We start from the raw sequence: 22,507 nt of genomic DNA on the forward strand, positions 1-22,507 counted from the left end.
ATACTGAAGAACAGTATTATGTAGTAATGACCTGCACTAAAATTATTATTTTTTATCATTGTTTATTATTAATAATTATTTATATTTAATTTATGCCTTTGCTGAATTGTAAGTTTATTGTTATTTTTAGGATTTACTATTGATTAATTATAATGAATGTACAGATAAATTAAATTATAACTTTATTTTTTATTTTTTGTCTTCAGTCATTTGACTGGTTTGATGCAGCTCTCCAAGATTCCCTAACAATTTGTTTTACATATTCCAAACGTGGCCTGGCTACACAATTTTTTCCTTCTACCTGTCCTTCCAATATTAAAGCGACTATTCCAGGATGCCTTAGTATGTGGCCTATAAGTCTGTCTCTTCTTTTAACTATATTTTTCCAAATGCTTCTTTCTTCATCTATTTGCCGCAATACCTCTTCATTTGTCACTTTATCCACCCATCTGATTTTTAACATTCTCCTATAGCACCACATTTCAAAAGCTTCTAATCTTTTCTTCTCAGATACTCCGATTGTCCAAGTTTCACTTTCATATAAAGCGACACTCCAAACATATACTTTCAAAAATCTTTTCCTTACATAACACTAACTTTGTTAGTGTTATAAATAATAACAGTATCATCATTATTTCTGAAAATTCAAATTGCAAAATTTGTGAAATTTTATCTGATATCTCATCTGTAAATTTAAGGGCAATATTATAATATTTAAGTGATGTAATATGAGTTGGAAGTTATGTAATTAAAATAGATAAATGAAAACATTACCTAAAATTTGTTTAAATTGGGAACTGAACATAAGAGGCTATTGATCTATCTATCATCTGTTGGTCCCAATTTATCATCTGTTTGCCTTAACCTTAGTGCAAAAATACTTGAACTTATTTGTCTGCAGCAAGCAACATGGACATTTCAGGAGAGGTTATGGTTGGTAATTGCACTAGTGACAACTTCTGAAATATTGCCTACATGACAGTGACATTATAATCTTAAGTGCTATATTTATTTTTAAAGTCAATATAGTTGTAAATTAGTTAATCACAGTCTAGCCCGGGACAACCGGAGCTCAGATACACAGAACTGGACACCTTAGTCTAGATTTTTGGGTGTGCATGATAAGCATTATGATCAGAGTGCTTAAGGAGTTTGTTCCTGCTCTCCTTTATTAATAAGTTGTTCTCTGTCAGTTTGAATCGGGTGTGATCTGCAGTTCATACAGTCACATTTTTTTAGATTATTGACTGGAAGTGTTGTTAATTCATCATCAGATGCATGGAAAGCTATTGATAAATTTCATGAAAAAGGTTGCAAAACTGTCGTAATATCTTCTACTTCTTCACTCAGTGGTGATAGCCAGCTTTTGGCTATGGCAAGTTCTATTCAAGGTATTTCATTTTCATTATTAATTTTTATGTGAATGTTTGTGTTTATAATGTTAGCTCTTTCAGTGGTTTGATTCTCACTGTGTCAGATGAAACCAAAAGAGTGTTGGAGAGTTTTACTAGGCCAAGGGTATTTATTGGTGGTCAGTTTCTTTCCCATTTAGTATGAAAATATCAGAACAGTTATCTCCAGTAAAATTAAAAAAGGTGGAAATTTGAAGAAAACATTTTCAAGATTATGTTAGCATCAGTTTTACTTCTGTGGTAGGGTTAAGTCTCCACAGGAGATAAAACCTGTTTAATCTTCTTAGAAGATAAACTTTGTAAAAAAAAAAAAAAAACTTTCTTAAAAGAATGTTGGGCAAGAAAGAATTATTTTTGCCTACTTATACAAACTAATCTTTATAGAATGATGGTTCTGGAGATATTGAATGAGTGAGTAATTGAATGGTATTTTGTAATAAATCACTTGTCAAAATTGTTTACATTTATTATTCCAGAATTTTCAGTAAATATTGATTTCTTTAATAAATTTTACAGGCAATAATTATTTATGGAGAGGCTGATGATAAGATTAAAATCTAAAACCATTTTCTTCAAATTAAGAAAAATTCATCCTTGCTTTATTACTAATTTTTTTCTAACATTCTATTCCAGAATGAGTTATTTGTTCTTCCATGATACTCTTCCTATGCCTTTATTTTCATTTTTACAGACCTGTATCTTCCTTTCATATTATACGCAAATTCGATCTCTCTTCCAGTTGTTCTTTGCTCTTCTGTTTCCTGTAATATATCCTTTGACAAACATTCCTTCCTCAGTATGTGCTGTAATCAGTTTTTATTATCTTTGCATCATAGCTCTAGAGCTGTCTCTAGAGCTATGATGCCAAGAAGGGAAATGTGATAATCAGGCCTGCTAGAAGGGAAGTATGGTAATCAGTCAAAAATGGGGTATGGGTTTGTTGTATTTCTCAACATTTCATACCCTGAGACGTAAAAAATAAAAACAAAATGCAAGGTTATGGTGTACATAACCCCACCAATGTATGTACATTGGCATGTTTGAAGCTTAATTATACTTTTGACTTCGATTTTATAAAATACAAATTTTTTGAATTTTTTTTACTTTTTTGTGAATCATTATTTTTCTGCTTTATAAGAATAAGTAATCAATGCCAGGAAATTATAACAACTTTGTTGTCAGTGTTTTTACACTGGCCTCATCTCCTTTCATTCATATTTTTGATTTGTTGTCATCTTCATCAAATGTTTTCTTAGTGCAACCCTTAAAAAAAACACAGTATACTCTAAATAACATTTTTCACGATCTTTCTTTATGTCCTAAATTCATCCTGCTGCTTAGTAATTTAGTTTTCTGGTCACTTTTCCAAACCTCATTTTCACTCCACCAGTTTTCCATTATATATTTATTTTTTTAATATACCTTAGTATTTGTATTTATTTTATAATATTTAATCTATTCCTCTAGATATTGTATTCAAGTTTTCATCACTTTTGATACCTTTGCATTTACTTCAAATTTATAATCTCTTTCTTTTAGTTTCAGTGGTATGTCATCCTTTGAGGGACAATTTAAAAAGGAAACTCAAGATGATGTTTCCATAGTGTTGGAGTTAATATCTTGCTCAATTTCAAATTTCCATTCCATCAGGAAATATTAATATCCTGATTTTATATATATATATATTTTTTTTTTAAATGTAAATATTCTTAACAAATTCCAGCATTCTGTTTCAACTCAAGAAAAATACACTAGTTTTTACAATCATTCTGCCAATTTTAAGATTTCCAGCTGTTACTATAATACTTACTAATGATATCACTTCTTTTTCAAAACCATTTTAAATTTTCCATGAGTTGTTAATCAAAATAATCTTTGTGTACTTTTCCTTAAGATAGTGTAAGAAATGAATTTCTTATTCAGATTTCAGACTTCTTGCTATTCAGAAAAGAGAATTAGCGAGGAAGAAGTCAGTGACTTTTCTATTATATGCAGATAACAGAGAACAGATCTGATTACCAGAAGAATTGAAAAAAAGAAGTTTGTATTAAATGTGTAGTCTGTATTAATTTGTTAAATTATGCAAAAGTTTAAAATTAAAAATGCTATTTGTAGTGTTAATTGTAGTATTTTGTTAAAAAGTTTTTTATCAGCAACCAGTTCTTCTTTGTAAAAGAGTCTATGAATATAGAAAATACTTAAAATAATTGTTTCAGTGCACCTGAACATATTATAAACAGTTTTGTATAATTAATTACGGGTAAATTACTTTTGTTGATTGTTGTAGGTGGCCAAAGGCAAAAGCTGACTATCAATATACCGATATTAAATGCAACATTTACTGGAACAGGTGATTTATTTTCTGCATTATTTTTAGCTTGGATGGCCAAAACTAATAATAATTTGAAGGAGTCATTAGAAAAAGTGCTTAGTACTGAACATGCCATTTTGAAAAGAACGTTATCGTTTTGCAATAGTAAGTAATTACTTTTAAATCTCATTATCTTTTTTTCATCAGTTATTTAATTGATTCAATGCACTTGTCCATTCTTTTCTATTTTTCACCAGTCTAACAGTATTCACATTCCTTCTACATCCTATATCTTTTGTTTTATTCTTGTATTGTAATTTTTCTCTTCCTTTTTTGTTTTTAGCTCTTCCTACACATTCTTGCAAAAAGGGATTCACTGACTCTGAATGCCTTAATGTATGGCCTTTCAACCTGGACCTTCTCTTTACAAGATTCTGCTACAAACTCCCTTTTTTCTCTCCAATTTGTCTTAAAATTTCTTAATTTTATGCTGAACCCATTTAATTCTAATGCAATTCTGCATTACAAAAGCCTCTATTCTTTATTTTTAAGGCTTCCTATTGTTCAACTTTTACTGCCATAAAAACTGCATTCTGTACAAATGTTTGTAAGAATTTATAATTGCTATGATCTCTTTCTAAGATCTACGTTTAATATCAGGACTTTTATTTTCCACATAAAAACTGTCCTAGAATAATAACTGTGTCAGTATAATTTTACTTCTTCATTTTATGCATTCTTAACTATTTTATAAATAAAATTCTGTAATTCAGAGTAAATTATTTTCTTTCTTAATATTTAATCTCTCATTATTCTTCTTTGACAAATATTACAATTACCTTCAATTTAATATTTAAAATTATTTAATGTAATATTATTTATATAACATCGTTATTATATATTTATTATTACATTACCTTTGATCTATTCTTTTTAATTTTCAGATTGAATTTCCACCTCATTTTTGTACACTACATTTTAGCCTACAAAATTTATAAATTAGTTAATTTATTGTTTTTTTTCAATTACATATTAAAAAGCAAATAGGGTCAGACTACAACATCATTGCCTCACCCTTTTCTATAATGGAGCTTGGCTTTCCTTTCTCTACTATTATTATAACTTCCTGATTTTTGTGTAAATTATAAGTACTGTTCTTTACATTTTAGTTTCATTTTTTAAAATTATATTAAACATATTGTTCTAGTTTATGTTATAAAATGTTTTTTTTTTTTTTTTTTCAATTTCTAAGATGTACATTGACTATATTTATTTAATTATTCAGTAACAATAAAAAAAAAATGAAAAAATATCAGAAGTTTTTAATGAAATAAAATTTTATGTACTTTACATTTAAAAAAAATATGTATATGGAATCTAATAGGCATACAAGGAAGTCATGTGGTGTCCACATCAGATTTTTAGAAAGTGATAAACAAAGAAGATATACTTGGAAAAGATCAACAGATGGATCTCACTTTCAGATAGTAATTTTTTAATTGAAAATAGATGCAGTGTTAATAAGAAGGCAGATTGGCTTCCAGGAGACGACATAGGAAGTGATCATATTCTGTTAATGATTGAAGTGAAAATTGAGACAAGAAAGAGAAGTATGACATGTTATAAAAGAAGGTAAAAAACACCACATGGGATGGAAGAAATCTTACGTGTAAAATGAGAGAAATTGAGAAGAAAGATGGTAAAAGAAGGAGAAGGTAAAATGAGATAAAGAAACTATGACTATATAAGAATATATTAGACTATATATTTAAGGAGGAAGACTATATAGAGGACCTTTAGGTAGAGACAAAGAAATGGGAAACATGGAAAGCTGAGGTGGAAGAAAAAGGTATGGAAGAGGACTGCAGTGTGTATGTATTTATATATATAAACACACACACATACACAGAGAGAGAGAGAGAGAGAGACAGACACATGACACACATACACATATACACAGACACACAAGACACACACACAGATGCACAAGACACACACACACACACACACACACAAACACATACACATACACAGGCATACACACAGAGAGAGATACAGACACAGACATACACACAGACACAAAGACACAGACACACACACACACACACACACACACACACACATATATGTATGTATAATATATATATATATATATATATATATATATACATACAAGCACTCTCATATACATGAAAATAATAATTATTATGTCATACACATGAAATAAGGCTATGAAAAAACATCAAGAACGTATAAAAAATTTTTAATATTCTAAATTACAAATCTTCCTCTATTTGTCTATACATTTTTCAGCATTGTGCAGCACTTAACTGTAGCGAGTCACCAGATGTATCCCTTTGTTGTAGAATTATGCTGTGATGTAAGTCATGTCTTAATGACTTGTTTGACTTAATTGACCTCATGAAACTATCAGCCAACAAGGAAGGTTTTATAACAGTCGTAGATGCCAGTCACATCTTGCAAGGTCTAAGTTATATGGAAAGTGATCGATCGAATTGTTTTTGACTTATTCTTTCACAGAAACTTTTTGAATTCACGTAATTTGTTCTGATTTTAGATGAATACTTTCAGACAAATATCTTCAATAAATTTTGTGTCATCTTTAATTTGTTGACCTACTTTAAAGTCATTTCTAATTTTGAGTAAAATAATGTAATTTCTCTGTTGAACAAGACTATTTACAATATACACTTCATATTTTCAAGGATTCATTTTAATATGGTATTAAGAAGATCTTTGAGTTCAACATAGCAATCTTCATAAAAATAATGCAGCTACGAAATGTAACAAATTTTATTATCGTCTGATAGGTGATGTGTTGAAAAAGTAAAAAATGTAAATTTTGTTGTAAATTATTATCTGTTTTTATTTTTATTTTTGAGTAAAAATAAAATTTCTTCATTGGGTTTTATTTTTTATTATACATTTACAGTAACTATTCATTATTTATTTATTTAATTATTTCAATGTACAAAATTTATAATACTGGTAAAGTATTTTTGTAAATATAAGAAAGATATATTATACTCTAATGAAGAAATAATTTAAAAAATAATTTCTGTAAAGAACATTTTTTAGTTCAGGAATTACAGCGTAAATATTAAAATGATAATTTTTATTTGTTCATTTTTTATACATTAAAAAGATGTTAAATTCATTTAATTATTTCTCATATGTTATTAAATAATCTATTAAGCAAGCTCGTACTTTTGTATGACATTGTTTCTTGCCTGATGATATTGAGATGATGCTTATGTTTACATGATTTTCATTTCATACACTGCTAAAAATTTTATTCATGATTATTCATTCATAATATAATTTCAGTGTAATAATTTTGTTATCTCTTTTTTTCTTTTTTTTTAGATGAAGCTGAGCCTAAAAATAATTTATGTAGAAAATTTGAGTTGAAATTAATTCAAAGCAAACGTGAAATTGAAAATCCTCAAAAATTGTTTACTGCTGAAGAATTGTGATAATAAATTACATTTTTTTGTAGCATTTATATAAGATATTACAATTTATAAAGTGACTAATATTATTATTATTATTATTATTATTAACATGACAATAACATACTGCATAAAACACGTCTAATATAACATTTATTATTTGTACGTATATAAATTTAACATTTGTTATGTAGCTGCAATACAGATAGTTTTTATTTTCACTATTCTAGTAACATTTATTACTTTACGTTTTATGTGAATTTATACTGTAATGTATTCAGTATAGTTATACAAGGTGTGTGAGAAAAGTAATGAGACTGACTTTTTACTTACCAAAGTTTTTATTTTTTCAAACAACAATATTATCCCCTTCAAAGTAGTTCCCTTGTGCAGCTATACACCAGCAGAATTGATGTTCCCACTCCTGGTAGCAGCGCTGGAAGGCTTCAACTGGTAGGGCTTTTAACTGGTCGGTCAGTCTTTTGAATGTTCTCCAGGGTTCCAAAATGACATCCTTTTAAGACATGTTTCAATTTCGGGAAAAGAAAAAAGTCACAAGGACTCAAATCAGGTGAATAGGGGGTTTGAGGAACCGTAGGAATGCGTTTTGAGGTCAAAAATTCCCTGATGGAAATGACCATGTGACACGGGGCATTGTCGAAAGCATCCACTTGTCTGCAGTGTCTGGTCTCACGTGAATCACTCTTTTCCTGAGCCTTTCAAGGACACCTTTGTAAAACACTTGGTTAACAGTTTGTCCTGGAGGAACAAATTCTTTATGCATGATACACCCCTACTGTCAGAAAAGCAGATCAGTATGGTTTTGATCTTTGATTTGCTCATTCAAAATTTTTTCGGTCGAGGAGATGACGGAGTGTGTCAATCATCGCTTTGCCACTTTGTTTCAGGATCGCACTCAAATATCCAGGATTCATCACCTGTGATCACACGATTGAAGAATTCTTAATCATTATCAATCCTCTCAAGAAGATCAATGCACACGTTTCTTCGATTGTCCTTCTGTTCCGCTGTGAGGTTTTTCGGCACCAATTTCGCACAAACCTTTTGCATCTCCAAATCGTTTGTCAAAATTTGATGTACAGTGAAAGTGTTTAAATTTAACTGTTCACTCATCATCCTTATTGTTAAACGACGGTCTGATCTCACAAGAACCCTCACATGCTCAACGTTTTCATTAGATTTTGAAGTTGAAGGTCTCAATGAGCAAGGTAGATCTTCAACGTGTTCTTGGCCTTTCAAAAAATGATTTGTGCCAGCGGAAAACTTGTGCTCTTGAAAAGCAATATTCCTCATAGGCCTGTTTCAACCTTTCAAAGGTCACACTCGTGGATTCCCCAAGTTTAACAGAAAACTTGATTGCACAACGTTGCTCTAAATTGCGATGCTCCATTTTTGTAACACACAACTTCACTGATGGCGCTGTCAAAAATAATATGTTGGCTGAACGAAGTTGAAACTCGTACTGAGCATGTTGAAGGGATGTACAAACCAGTCTAGCACAGACCAGTAGACACAGCGTTGCTAGATCGCTCACAGTGTTACCAATCTCATTACTTTTCTCATACACCTCGTATGTACTTTGTCTTTTATTGTCTAGATTTTAGGGACTTTGGGAAAAATTCTAAGATTTACATTCAGTCTAATAGAATGTTTTAATAAAAGTTAAGTGTGTATGAGAACTTGCCATATATATTTCATCTTAAGAAAGATAATATATTTTTATAGAAATCTTAAACAGACTATTTTCTTTTGCAGACTCAGAACCATTTTAAGCATATTGTAAGAAGGGAGAACTGTGGGTCAGATTTGTTTATTTATGGCCAGCAACATTTTCCACCATCCACATCACATATAAATTAGTAAAATATTAATTAATATTTATTATTTATAATCTGTAAGTGGGACCATTTTATTATGGTACAATATTCATAAAATTGAAATTTATTAGTTATAGATTTTAATATATCTGTATATGTTATAGAAGTTGTAGGTAAGTAAATAAATATGGTAGTGTTTTTAAATAAAATTTTTAATTTTTGTTAATTTTTAAAAAATCTTTGTAGTGAGCTTTTCAAGTTCCTTGAAAATCTCCTTGATATCCATTATCAAGTAATAGTATTAAAAGTAGGTAGTATCTAACTCAAAAGATGTATGAAGAATAACCATTTTTAGGTTACTTTAAAAAAACATTTAGCAAAATCAATTTTTTAATTTTTAAAGGTAGTATTAGTAATTGATATTTGTATGATTAATAATAATATTACATATTATTTCAGTGTTTTGATGTTAAATAAAAGAAATGTTCTATTAATTATTTTATTTGGTGTGGAAGTTTTGTAATCTGTAATAAAAAAAAAATAACTAAAACTATTTATTCACCTGTTATCTACAGATAACTACTAGTACTTAATTAAAACATTATCAGTGATAGCTCTAACATAAATTAGTTGTTCACCATTGAAAAAGATCTATTTTCTAATATTATGGAGAGATGATAATGATAATCGATGAAAAGTTGAGGAACTTAACAAAAGTGGTACACATTTTAAGATATAATTAATAATGTTCTCTAATCATTAAACTAGTAAACCTATAAAAAAGAAAAAAGTAACAAACTTAAGCGAAGGATAACCATTAACTTGTCTGATTAATCTGAGAATGAAATAAGACGAGTAAGGTATTAAAAAAAACAACCATTTAATTTATCTCAATGCACTGTTATCATTCTCTTAGAAAATAAAAATAAATAATTTTATTAAAGCTACTAAACATATATATTATAGCAGTTAACTGATAGAAAATTGATTCAAAAATTCTTTGGGCAAATTGTCCAAGATTTTGCTGTAAAACCTTTTTACAATAAATAAATATTTGTAATTGTTAGTTTTGAAGTCATCGGTGATGCTGTTTATTGGGATTTGGCTAACAAATTAAAAATTATTTTTTAGTAGTTGTTTGTAATTAATTGGTGACAAGACCAGGAAGATGTTTTCATAATGAGTGATAATGATTTTTGATGTAAAATTAATTTTGAGTTTCAAAAGACTTGGAAGATTACGTTTCTGGTTCAAGGAAGGTTTAGTTCCCACTTAAATCTTGTTATTGCAATCCCTCCTGATTAAACCATTTATGCATATTATTAACTTATATATTGAAGTATTTACTAATTTCTATGATATAGTTATAGTCGTCGTTCCTTTTCAGAGAAATTTTTATTAATTTTTCTAAGTTAATTTTTTTTGTTGTAAAATATTAGAAACTATTATTAAAGATCAGATTACTAAATTTTTAAAACATGAGAAAAATGGCCAGTCTTTTTTTGTTTGACTACAGTATGGGTTTCAGTGGTATAAAAATGTTTCAGATTCTTTATTAACCCTTACTGATAAAATTAATCAGCCAATAGATATTAACAAAAGATTTCTTCTGGTCTCCATAGACCTACTTAAGCCATTCAATTCTATTGGAAGATTGATATTATTAACAAAGCTTGACTGAGTGCTGGTTTCCACAGCAAGATCCCAGTGAGACTAAAACATATAATGTTTAATGGAGCACAAAGTGACATAATTAAAACGGACTATACTACTATACGTAGTAGTGCTCTAAGGTGGCCAATAGTGAATGTTCTTAATTTACATGAAAAATTTATCAAAAATGAATATATATAAATAAATATCTTTGAAATTATTTATGTTTACTGATGATGCAACAATTTTAATCGAAGCAATATCTGGGATGATGCCCTTTTAAACATCAACATATATTTAATGTTAATAAAGAATTAGTTTGAGCAAAATTGCTTTTTCTAATACTTATAGAACAAAATTTATGCAGATTTGATTGAGTGTAAGAAGGGATAGAAATCTATCCCTTATTACAACCCCTTCTATTATGTATTACCTTTGGCAATGGAGCTTTTATGTTGCTCTAGGTATTCCAGAGACTCTGTTTATTTATTTGTAAAATTATTATTGGAATAGATTTGAATTTGAATTTTAGAATCCAACAATCATACTGGGTTCCAATAAGAAAAATTGTAAATTTAGAATTATTTTGTGGGTTTACTCGTATTTCTATATTTGGAAGATAACAAATTAAATTTGTTTGTCTATATTAACTACTTATGTAAAATACTGCCAAATTATTAGTCACTTTAGTTTTACATAAATTCCACATCATGTACTTAGCTTATCTGCTATCATACTTACAATTATTAGTATACCTGTCATTATTACACGGTTTTTATTATTATTTGGGGTGAGGCTTATTTATCATTTATCTGTTACAGGAGCTTTTATGTAACAGTCAAATGGGTATAGTGGAGATTGCTTTGAATGATAATTGTTTTTATTAACCAGTAACTACATTTACAGAGATTAATGTCTTTTCTATACTCATATGCCTGCAGAAAGTATAATATTGTACTTCTCAGATCACATCCATATTAATACCTTGCTATTACTTAGAATAGAATGTACTACTGTTCAGTGGATTATTTTATATTTTGTTTCAATTTCATTTTTAAACCTATTAATTTTTGTCTTCTTCTGTAATCAAATATTATATTTTAATAAACGTTTACATTTTTATATCAATAAAAAATTTTTAGCACATTTATGATTGAATTGTTTTTGTAATTGATTTATATATTAAAAACATTCTGAATCTATTATAGTATTCTTTTTTAAATGGTTTACTTAAGATGTTACACTAAAGTGTTATAATAATAGTTCAAATTTTATAAATAAAATAATGTTTCTTGTGTTATTTATTGCTATGTATTTTCTATAAAATAAATAGATTTTTTTTATTTATTAATTTATTTTTTATAATAATATAAAAATTAGATTTTGTATAATTGATTATATAAAAAATTTATATTTTCCTAAATGAAATTGTAAATGCTAAATGTACATTGTGATGAATCTGTATGTAATTTTTTCTTCCATTTGTTTGTAGTTGATTTTTATGAACACGTGTTATATTGTGCATTATGTACACCCCCTTTATGAGGTGTGAAAATGTAATTCCTAGTATGCACATGAAAAAAAATAAATTCAACGCGCTGTATATTACTAACACTAATTTTGTCTTGATAACTATTGCCCTTGTGGATCTACATACAGTAATTTTCGTTTCTGAACAAAACCTGCATCCCTTTTGAAAATATTTAATTTATTTTATCATGTTATGCTGGGCATTAGCAATATCAGAAAATCTTTGCTTTTTAACAGTCTTAACATCTAGAAATCACAGAAGATTAAGTCAGGTAAATAAGTAGGTTTATCTAATTTTATAATCAATTTTTTAACCAAAAACTTTCACAATAAGCACTCCATGGCTTGTCAGATTTTTGTGATTGACAGTTTGTCAAAAAGTCTTTTCCTCCTTTGGAGAGACTTTTATGTAGCCTTTTCATCATCCATTAATCTAACACTTAATTCTATTCAAAGATTTTAAGATCATTTTGGGAATTAAATTTTATATCTCTTCAATATTTGATAAAATTTAATATTTTATTAAAATGCAACTTTGTAGTGGAATAACATGATAAATAAATTTAAAAAAATATATGTACGCCTTTATTTTTACTGATTATTTCATGTTCTTTTTGTACATTACTTTTTTCTAGTCTTAAGTAATTTTTAGAATTCATTTATTGTTATTAATTTAAATTAACATTAAAATGGACTGACTAAACATTAAATCTGATATATCAATTATCACTGACAAATTTTAATTATTCATTAATTATTATTTTTGTTATATACAACTTTTGTTTTGTGAGAAAATAAAAATAAAATTATTGTTTTGAATTTGGCATATCTTCCCCTGTGTTATTCTTTTAATGTGATCCACTAATTTGGTTTTTGTTTACATATGCCAGCATTTGTCAGATATTTTTTAAAATAGGATATAAAAGAAAATAGTCACTATTATAAAGGCATGTATTTTAAATTATCTTTATATTATACGTATATATATATTATATACGAGGTGTGATCAAAAAATACGGTGAATAATTTTTTATTAAAAAAAGTAATAAGGCTACATAGAATTCGATTTAATCTCCTTCAAAGTACTGTCCTTGGCTAGCAATGCACTTATCCCAACGTTGACTCCATGACTGGAGGCATTTCTGGAAGGCGTCTTTTGGAAGGGCTTTCAGCTGCTCGGTCATGGCCCTCTCAATGTCAGCAATGGTGTCAAAACGTTTTCCTTTAAGCACAGTTTTAATTTTTGGGAAGAGCCAAAAGTCGCATGGTGCTAAATCCGGTGAGTATGGCGGATGTGGACAGACAGGAACACTTTTTTCGGCCAAAAACTCGCAAATGAGAAGCGAGGTGTGACACCGCGCGTTGTTGTGGTGAAGAAGGAACCATTGGTCCATTTTTCTGGTCGCTTTTTTTGTATATCGTTTCGCTTTGACGTATCCGTATGAGATGTTAAGGTCTTCCGAAAGCTCTCGAATAGTCATTCGCCTGTTTGAACGAACCATTGTTTGCACTTTTTGCACATTTTTAACTGTTTTTGAGGTTACTGGACGTCCCACACGCTGCTCGTCTTCAACAAACTCATTTCCGTTTTTAAATCAGTCATACCACTTGTACACAGTCTTCAAAGTTACCACATTATTGCCGTACACCGATTCTAACATTTCGTGAGCTTCTTTGGCAACTTAAAACAAAACTTAATGTTAATGCATTGTTCAAAATCCATGTTGCGTGACAAGACACGATAAACACAACCTCACTCTAGCGGCTCTGGCAGCTGACTGGCAAGCTTGAACGTGTTACAACTTGTCCCTGCCTGTCTCAGTTGATCACGCTATTGGACAAATTACAGCATATGGATGTAGCGTCGGCAGTTGCCACTATAAAAATTCATTCACCGTATTTTTTTATCACACCTCGTATACTTCAGTTGAAAAGAAATTCATTGTGAGAAAGATTTAGTAATGTTAATGGACTTTATGTGTTGAGTGAATGTTTAGAAGTTGTTACCGTTGGTGATGTCTGATTGAAAAGGAAATTGAATTAGCAAAACAGTTACAAGATATCATTTCTTGATTTTAATAATATTAGAGAAATACAGTATGATAATGTATATTTATTTTAGGCTTATTATAAAAATATAATTCCCATTTTGTTAAGTATTATTAGTGTGCTGTTTGCTGATAATTTATTTTTGTGCAAGGCTATTTGGAAATTAACTTCCAATTCATTATTAAAAAAACATCAATTGATAAAAAAAATTTATTAAATACATCTTTCAGCTACTTTTCTACATAACTGTAACAACTCCAAATTAAAGCACTTGTCATATCTAAACAAGTTTTTGAGTACCCTTGTCATAAAACAATGCTGCCTGTGAATTAAGCCAGGTAGTAACACCATTTTTCAATTCCACATTTCAAAATTCTGCATCGCTATCCATTTCTTCATTTTCAGGAAAATGTAATAATCACTGGGAGCCAAATCAGACCTTTGTGGAGGATGGTTAAATAACACCCATTTGAAACTGTTGATTTGGGGTTGAATGTGTACTGCATTATGCAGGCATGAATGGTCTACCACTTCTTTTATTATCGTGAATGTTTGTTCGATCTTCCAAAACATATGGCACCATTGTCTTAGCACACTGTCACTCATGATATTCCCTCCTTATAGTACACAAAAATTCAATGAATTTCAGCAGCTGACAAGCTTTTTGCATTAAGGAAATGGATGACAGTACACACTTTACGGTTGGCAAGATTTTTTATGACAGCAGCCTTTACAAACAAGTTTTTTAACAGGAACAAATCAGCGAGTGATATTTACAGAAACACTACTAGAACTGCACTGAACCAGGTTATTTAACTGTGCAAAGATAGAATTGCTACCCCCATTCCTTCGTGCAGTATTAAGGACAGGAAGTTAATTTCCAAATTGCCCATATATGTACTACAAGAATAAATTACAGGAAGAAACTAGCCATTACAAACTCTTAGACAGTATACTTTACTGGTACCTTATAGGGTTTGCCATCCATCGAGCTGACTGATAGGATACACATACACACACACACACACACACACACACAATACACATATACATTCACAGTGGTTTTTGTTGAAAATCTGAGTTGTCAGAACACATCTGCTTACTACTTGTAAATACATAAGTCAACAAATAATATTTTTTGAGAACCTTAAAAAGATAGTAACAGAAATGACTTGTTTGTTTATTATAGGCAGAACTAAAAATATTGAAACAATTGCAATTATGTGAAAGGAAAAAACTTCATGATGATTTGGTTGAGAATTAGAACAGAGCTTGTAGCTAATTTTTTTTCAAAACAGCTGTGCCATAATATGTTTTTTAGTCAGCAGATTCACTGTTATTAATTGAGTAATAGCTAGGGTTTGGTTTAAATTTTAAAACTGATCAAGTTGATTTGAGTGTTTTGTAAAGTAAATTACTCCTTTAAGGCACACCACATCAAAATTCAGTGCTTAAATAATAGATTTTTATTTACACTTACTATTAAGTAAATATTCCAAACTGTAGAAGTAAAACAATAATAAAAATGTTTCTTATAACTTAAGATATTATTTTTTCAATAGTAAAAAATTTATTTTTTGAAAAAAAACTTGATCCTTGACAGGATTGACTAAAAACACCTACTCAATTATTACATTTCAGATATATATATATAATCTGCCCCTAAAAAATATAAAAGTAATGTTTATATATTGTAATTGTATAAGACTGGAAAAAATAAATTAGGTCCTGGATAAGATATATACTACATCCCCCTCTTATAATTTGATGTTTCTGCAACAAGTAGAACATGTCAGGAAGTAGAGGCTAAAAATTGGATTATCCAGATAAAAAAGGATAGAATTTCAGTAGTCAGATTTTGTTTGATAGACTGATTCTTGGAGATAATAGAAATTGGAGAATACCAGTTGTGGTTTTACTGCATACTGTTTTTATTTTTTATAGTGTCAAATGATTGTAGCAGTTGATGCATAAGGATAGAAAATATGAATTTTTATTGTTCATTTAATGTATTTTGTAAACAAGATCAGGGACTTCTTTTAGTTGAGACCTAATTTACAAATTTCACTTTATTATAAAAAAATTCATATACAATTGTGTGGACATATACTTATTACGCTAGCTAAAAACAGTGTATATAAACATAAACAGGTTTGTTAATCAAGGTAGGAGGAAGTTATATTGCTTTAATGAAAAATTAAATCCATTCCACAATTAAAGTAACTTGTTTATCGGTTGACCATTACTAATTAAAGCTGATTGCCAGGTTATAATATACAATGTTTTGATACTGTATAAATGTGTTATTTAAATACATACTAGCAAATTAAAGAAATAACTCGATAAAGTGTAATGTAATTTGGTTTAGTTTGTTAACTTTAATGAATAAATCTTAATCATTTTATTTTAAACTGTCTTCCATATAATTTTAATTAATCTTATGTAATTAACTTTAGTTATATAATAATTATATCAAATGAGAATATATATTTATTTAAATTTTTTATAAAATTACACGAAATATATTTAGAAGATAAAAATGTTGTAATAAAATTTATATAGATATATAACAAATTTGTGTACATTTGTTGTTAAGTTACAATAAAATTTTAAAGTATTACATTATAACTATTACTTCTATTGTGTCCTTGAAAGAGCTAAGCTTTTTAATATAAAAGCTATTAATGATCTGTTTTCAGAATTATATGAAAATTACACTCCAAAAGATCTTTTTTTGGAAATGATTAAGCAGTTTCTCCAGTGGAGTTACTGGTAGAAGTGTTGTTAATGGTACCCATCTCTTATTGATTTTGGCGCACAGATCACAAAGATCTTGACAGATCTGTTAGGTGAAATTTATTAATTACATAAATTAGAAAAAAAATTACAATGAATGAACATACACAACATAGATTAAATTTATAATTTGAATGCATACTAAAGGGATTTTCCAACTCCCTTTAAAATGCATGTTATTAACAGTACTGCTTTTGGGTAACATTATAATTTTCACATTATTCTGAAAGCTTCTTAATAATTTAATCGCATTTCATCATACTGATCTCAAGATATAAAAACCTTTTTTCTTAAAAGAAAATAAAGCATTAATTCAAAGGAGATATATTTCCTTCAAAGACTCAGAATACTAAAAAAAAAACCCTTGTAAATTGTAATTACAAAATTCTTAATCCCATGTATTGTTACATTTTCATAGGAGGGAAACTGAAGAGTGTTATTCTAGAAACATTTAAATCAGCTTAAAATTAAAGAATTTTCTTAAATTAAAAATGTCCTCCCTAATTTCTGAAATCTTGACTTGATTTGCAGAGGTTAGGCCTTTTTAGGCCCTAATCTCTGAACGTTTAATTTCATATGCTGATTATTTTGAAAAGATTTAATATCAATTTCAAATTCATGTTAAATCATAATGAATAAGACATTTAAAAATTTTAAAAACTTTTTCTACCACAAGAATATTATCTTAAAATTTTTAAATTTAACAAGTCTTAATAATTATTTAATAGTAATTAGTTCTAATTTAACAAGAAATTCAGTGATTGAAACTGATTTTGAATATTTCTTCTAAAACGTTTTGTTCTTACATTTGTCAAATTTATATAAAATAATTAAAATGGTTATATCTGTAGCATACCTTTTTTTTAATATAAAATGCTAATACTGTATTTCACCTCCTTAAAATATTCAACAGTCTCCACAATTTATAAATTATCAACATGTGTACATTTGTTTAACTCTGGATATCATGAAATTTTTCTACCTGATTCACTGTGAGGTACAAAGCATACCTAATTGCCATGTGATGTAAGAGATACTATTTAATATTTAGCTTGACAGTAACCACCATCTAATATAGTTGATTATGAAAATTGTCAGTTTTTAATGTAACAATGATAATCCTTTATATGAAAGAATATTTTCTACTTGATGATGAGTACACAGATTCAAAAATCTTATTATGTAAGTTTGTATTATTAATCTTGCAGTTTTGGTGTGTTTATAGATTGTTTTTATTGATTATTTGTTGCAACATATTAAGAAATTTGTTTAATTATTATTTTTATATATATATATATATATATATATATATATATATATATATATATATATATACAGATGCATCGCCTAGTTCTCCTGTGGCTTTCATAAGCTATTCTACTCATGAAAATAACAGAAAAAGTTCATACAAACATTTGTCCTAAAATGCTTCATTTGCAAGTTACAGCTAGTAAAAGATTTTGCTTGGATTTCAGCTACCCCAGTGAAATGAGGTCGTACTGAAATTTTTTGGATGTTAGTTAATGAGCAAAATTAGTGATTTTTTATGGTTTATGACTTGAAAAATTGAATAAAATAGGTTCCAGAAATGTACCTGCAGTAGTTTTTGGATAAAAAACCATATTTTTTATATTTGATGTATAATAAATAACATTGTTAAATGGGTAATAAACACATAAAACTTTTAAACAATAGTGGTAAAGAATTTAATTCTGAACAAAATGGTATAAGATAAAATGAAGAAACAAAGAAAAGTTGGAAAAATTCAAATTTTATTTAGAAACAGTACATACAACATTTGTTAGAAATGTTCTTATTTAATGTAAACAAAATCCAGATTCTTTTTTGGTGACATGAAAAATTTTTTAAAACAAACAACGAACTGTTAAAAATCTGATGTGGACACTACATGACTTCCTAGTATGCCTATTAAATTACATATACACATTTTTTGTTGTACTTCATTTAAACTTATTTCATTTGAAAGTGAAATATGATCCTCCAGTTCTTTAATAAAGTGGACAGGTACACAGTTGCTGAAATATTACTTTTATTAACATCAAATATTTAACAATTATTAATTCAACAAAATTACATAAAATATTAGGATAGAGTAAAAGTACCATTATTAATATTACTAGAATAAGTTATATTTGTATCTTCGTGAGTTGCTGATTAACAAAAATTTCAGATTTCTGGTATGTTGTATAAATAAAAGTTAATAATTAAACTATTTTATTTAGTGAACTCCTGTATACTGGTTACAAATGTTAATTTTGACCTTACAGTGTAAAATATTCAGTTTTTATTATTGCATTATTTGGTGAATAATAAAAATTGAAAAAGAAACAATTGTACAGGAAAAATAAAGATAACTAAAGAAATATATCTCAAAAAAATGACAAGAAGATGAATATGAAGAGGAAGAAAATGTTAAAACCAAAGAAAGAATAAAAAGATTAAGAGAAGATGGTATGTATAAAGAGGAAGAAAACATTAAGACCAAGGAAAGAATAAAAAGATTAAGAGGATGATGAATATAGAGAGAAAATTTGAAAACTAGAGAATGTGTACGCAAATTAAGATCAGAAGAATTATATCAAACCAAAGAGTGATTAAATAATTGGCAACAAAAAACAAATAAATAGAGTAATGATCAACTTTGACTTAGGGAGAATATTGCCCGACAATATTAGAGGAGTAATGAACTAAAAGATAAGAATTTTTTGTAATTTATTAAAGATTGGGCATGTATGCCTCAAAATATATGTTGTTTTTGTGAGGATCTATTTTTCAGGTGCTCTGTAGTTAACTTTACTGTAGATAAGATTCAACACAAATTCCAGAATAATTAAATAAAATTAAACTAGAAAATCCAGAAATAATACAATTCTAAATTATCATTTTCAATTAATATTAAATAATCAGATGTTTCACCAAATCTATTACATATACATGTGTGTATAATCTATTATACTTATAATGCCTATTTAAATATACACATTTTTAAAAGTACATCGAATTTTATTTCTCTAATAGCTTATGATATTTTTTTATTGTTGTTATTGAATTATTATTTATTGTAAAAAAATTTTACAATCACGGGTTAATAATTATTAATAAATCAATATATTTAAATTTTAAAAAAAGTTAAAAAAAGGGCGATGAAGTCTGATTCGACCGATGTGCCTCCCCTTGTAAGATCCAAATATTTCATTAATTAAAATTTTATTTGGCTATAACTCTGGAACCAATGAAAATACGTACGCTTATGATTATGATGTATTGTTGAAAAGCTCTCTATGAGAGCTTATTACTGCAGTTAAGAAAAAGTCCAAAATCCATTTTTTTTTTTTTTTTATTTTGGACACTTTGGTTCAGTCAATTGCAATCGAAAGGGGAAGTTCACAAGTAGATGTTACAACAGTCCTAAATCAAAAATTTCAATATCCTACGGCTAATCGTTTTTGGGTTACGCGAAATACGTACGTACAGACTTCACATCGAAACTACTCAAAATAGATATTTCCGTTGAAATCTGAAACTTTTCGCGATCACAATACTTCGTACAAGGAAGTAGAAATTGCTGCCAAAAAATTATAAAAAAAGCTGAAAATTATGCAACAGTTGTAAAATAAATAAAAAAAATTACTTTGATAATTTTTTTTATTAATAACGAAAATACAACAAATTATTATTTCAAATTTGGCAATAAAATTTCAACAATGTGCAATACTTTATTAGTGTTTAAATCAGTCTGTAAGATACATTAAATACATCGGGAACTGTGATCTGTGCTGTCGTTGGGTGAAGGTTTCTGTGAATTTTAGTTTGACATGATCAGTTTGAAGTAACGTCATACTTATTTACTACAGAGTAATACGCTGATATTGCATTCATTTTGGTGTGCGTAATTGTAAGCTGGAGCTACCGCATAGAGTATGAAATATGTTTCCGAATCGCACGATTCCAGATCAAAACAATTAGTGCGATTTTACGTAATCTTCGGGAAACAAGTTCACAATCTAGCCTTCGTACCACCTACGAATTATCTGTTTTAACACCACACTGTTATTGATGAAATTAATATCGATGCAGTTTAGCGCAGTCCAGGCGTCAATACACGACGTCTGATGTAATACTGTACTTATTTGCAACACAGTAATACGCTGGTATGGTATCCATTTTGAGTATGTATAATAGTATTGCTGCAGTAGCATTACTATTACACGCATAGTTCATATCAGCTATGAACGATCTGTCCAACACCGTGCTGTTACTGATAAAATTATAATCGATGCAGTCCAATTATCAGTACACGACGTATTTCTAAACGGATTAGAGTTTCTCATTCGATGGTGGAAGATACTTAAACAAAACAAATTTTATCCTTATTATAAACGGCCAGTTCAACATCTACACCCAGGAGAAGGTCTGCTTCACTTGGTGGAATACAAATGGACAACTTTATAAGTATATTTTGTTTACCGACGAGGGAAATTTCCCTCGAGATGGTGTTAATAAATAACGCAGTGAACATATAAGGACAAAAGAAGTAAATCCTCATGAAACGATGGAAGGCAATTTTAAACACCGATTTAGCGTTATTGTATGATGCGGCCTTCTTCACAATCAGCTGTTTGGCCTGACTACTTAAATGTTGAGGTCTATTTGCACTTCTTCAAGAAGAATTCCCGCAGCTACTTGAAGATGTTCCTTTAGCGCTGAGATGTAAAGTATTCTTACAGCGCAATGGCGCGCTTCTCCACTTCTTTGTGCCGTTTCCATTCACTTCTCTAAGAAATGGATCGGTTGTAGAGGTCTATCACCAAGATCGGCTGATCTAACAACACCTTTAGATTTTTATAATTATTACATAATATAAAAATATTATAATGTGATATTGGCATAATGTGATCATTACATTATTGAGCTATTCAAAACAGACAATTGGGAGTTTGGTATTTTGAGTGAAAGTGTATGGTGGGTAAACCCATATCAACCGTTTGAATGAAATTACTATTCTGACCAATACCATGCGCTGAAGACAATCAGAAGTAACTATCACTACAGTATGTCTGCTATAAAAAAAAGTGCTTACATGACCAGACCAAATCAAAGTATTCGTAGTCTAAATCTAGACAGAGCAATCCAACATTAGTATAGTAAATTGTGGAGAAGTATATACATTATCCAGCCAGCAGCAGTTGATAGCATCACCTGGCAACCCTGATTCTAGTTAACAAGTAGATAGCAGCAGTGGAGGGATGGATTCCTGCTTAGTAGTGGCTACAATATGAAAAAACCCATCCAATCTGTGCAAGCTATCAGCAGTTTATACCTTGATACCTGCTGTTCTTTTTTTATATTATTTATATTATTCAGTTAATGAATATTTCAAAACAGAAATAACAGCTTATCTGCCCTCAATTCCTCTAATCAATA

At 28.7% G+C, this 22,507-nt stretch overlaps 1 protein-coding gene across 3 annotated transcripts in view; it reads left to right on the forward strand.

Moving 5' to 3' along the window:
• Window positions 1-15,306, forward strand: part of Pdxk (pyridoxal kinase) — a 59,124-nt gene extending 43,818 nt beyond the window's left edge. The window contains exons 5-8 of one of the 3 annotated variants that reach the window (XR_012757928.1): window positions 1,240-1,391; window positions 3,700-3,888; window positions 7,111-7,358; window positions 8,973-15,306. Coding sequence is in view for 1 of the 3 variants with exons in the window: in XM_075376995.1 (XP_075233110.1) it covers window positions 1,240-1,391; window positions 3,700-3,888; window positions 7,111-7,216; window positions 8,973-9,000 (475 nt within the window). In the remaining 2 variants the exon portion in view is untranslated. The remainder of the gene's footprint in view (window positions 1-1,239; window positions 1,392-3,699; window positions 3,889-7,110; window positions 7,359-8,972) is intronic. The other 2 variants (XR_012757929.1, XM_075376995.1) reach the window with 2 other exon arrangements.
• Window positions 15,307-22,507: the final 7,201 nt, after the last annotated feature.

This window comes from Lycorma delicatula, chromosome 10 (assembly GCF_047948215.1).
Source record: "Lycorma delicatula isolate Av1 chromosome 10, ASM4794821v1, whole genome shotgun sequence".
Classification (NCBI taxonomy): Eukaryota; Metazoa; Arthropoda; class Insecta; order Hemiptera; family Fulgoridae; genus Lycorma; species Lycorma delicatula.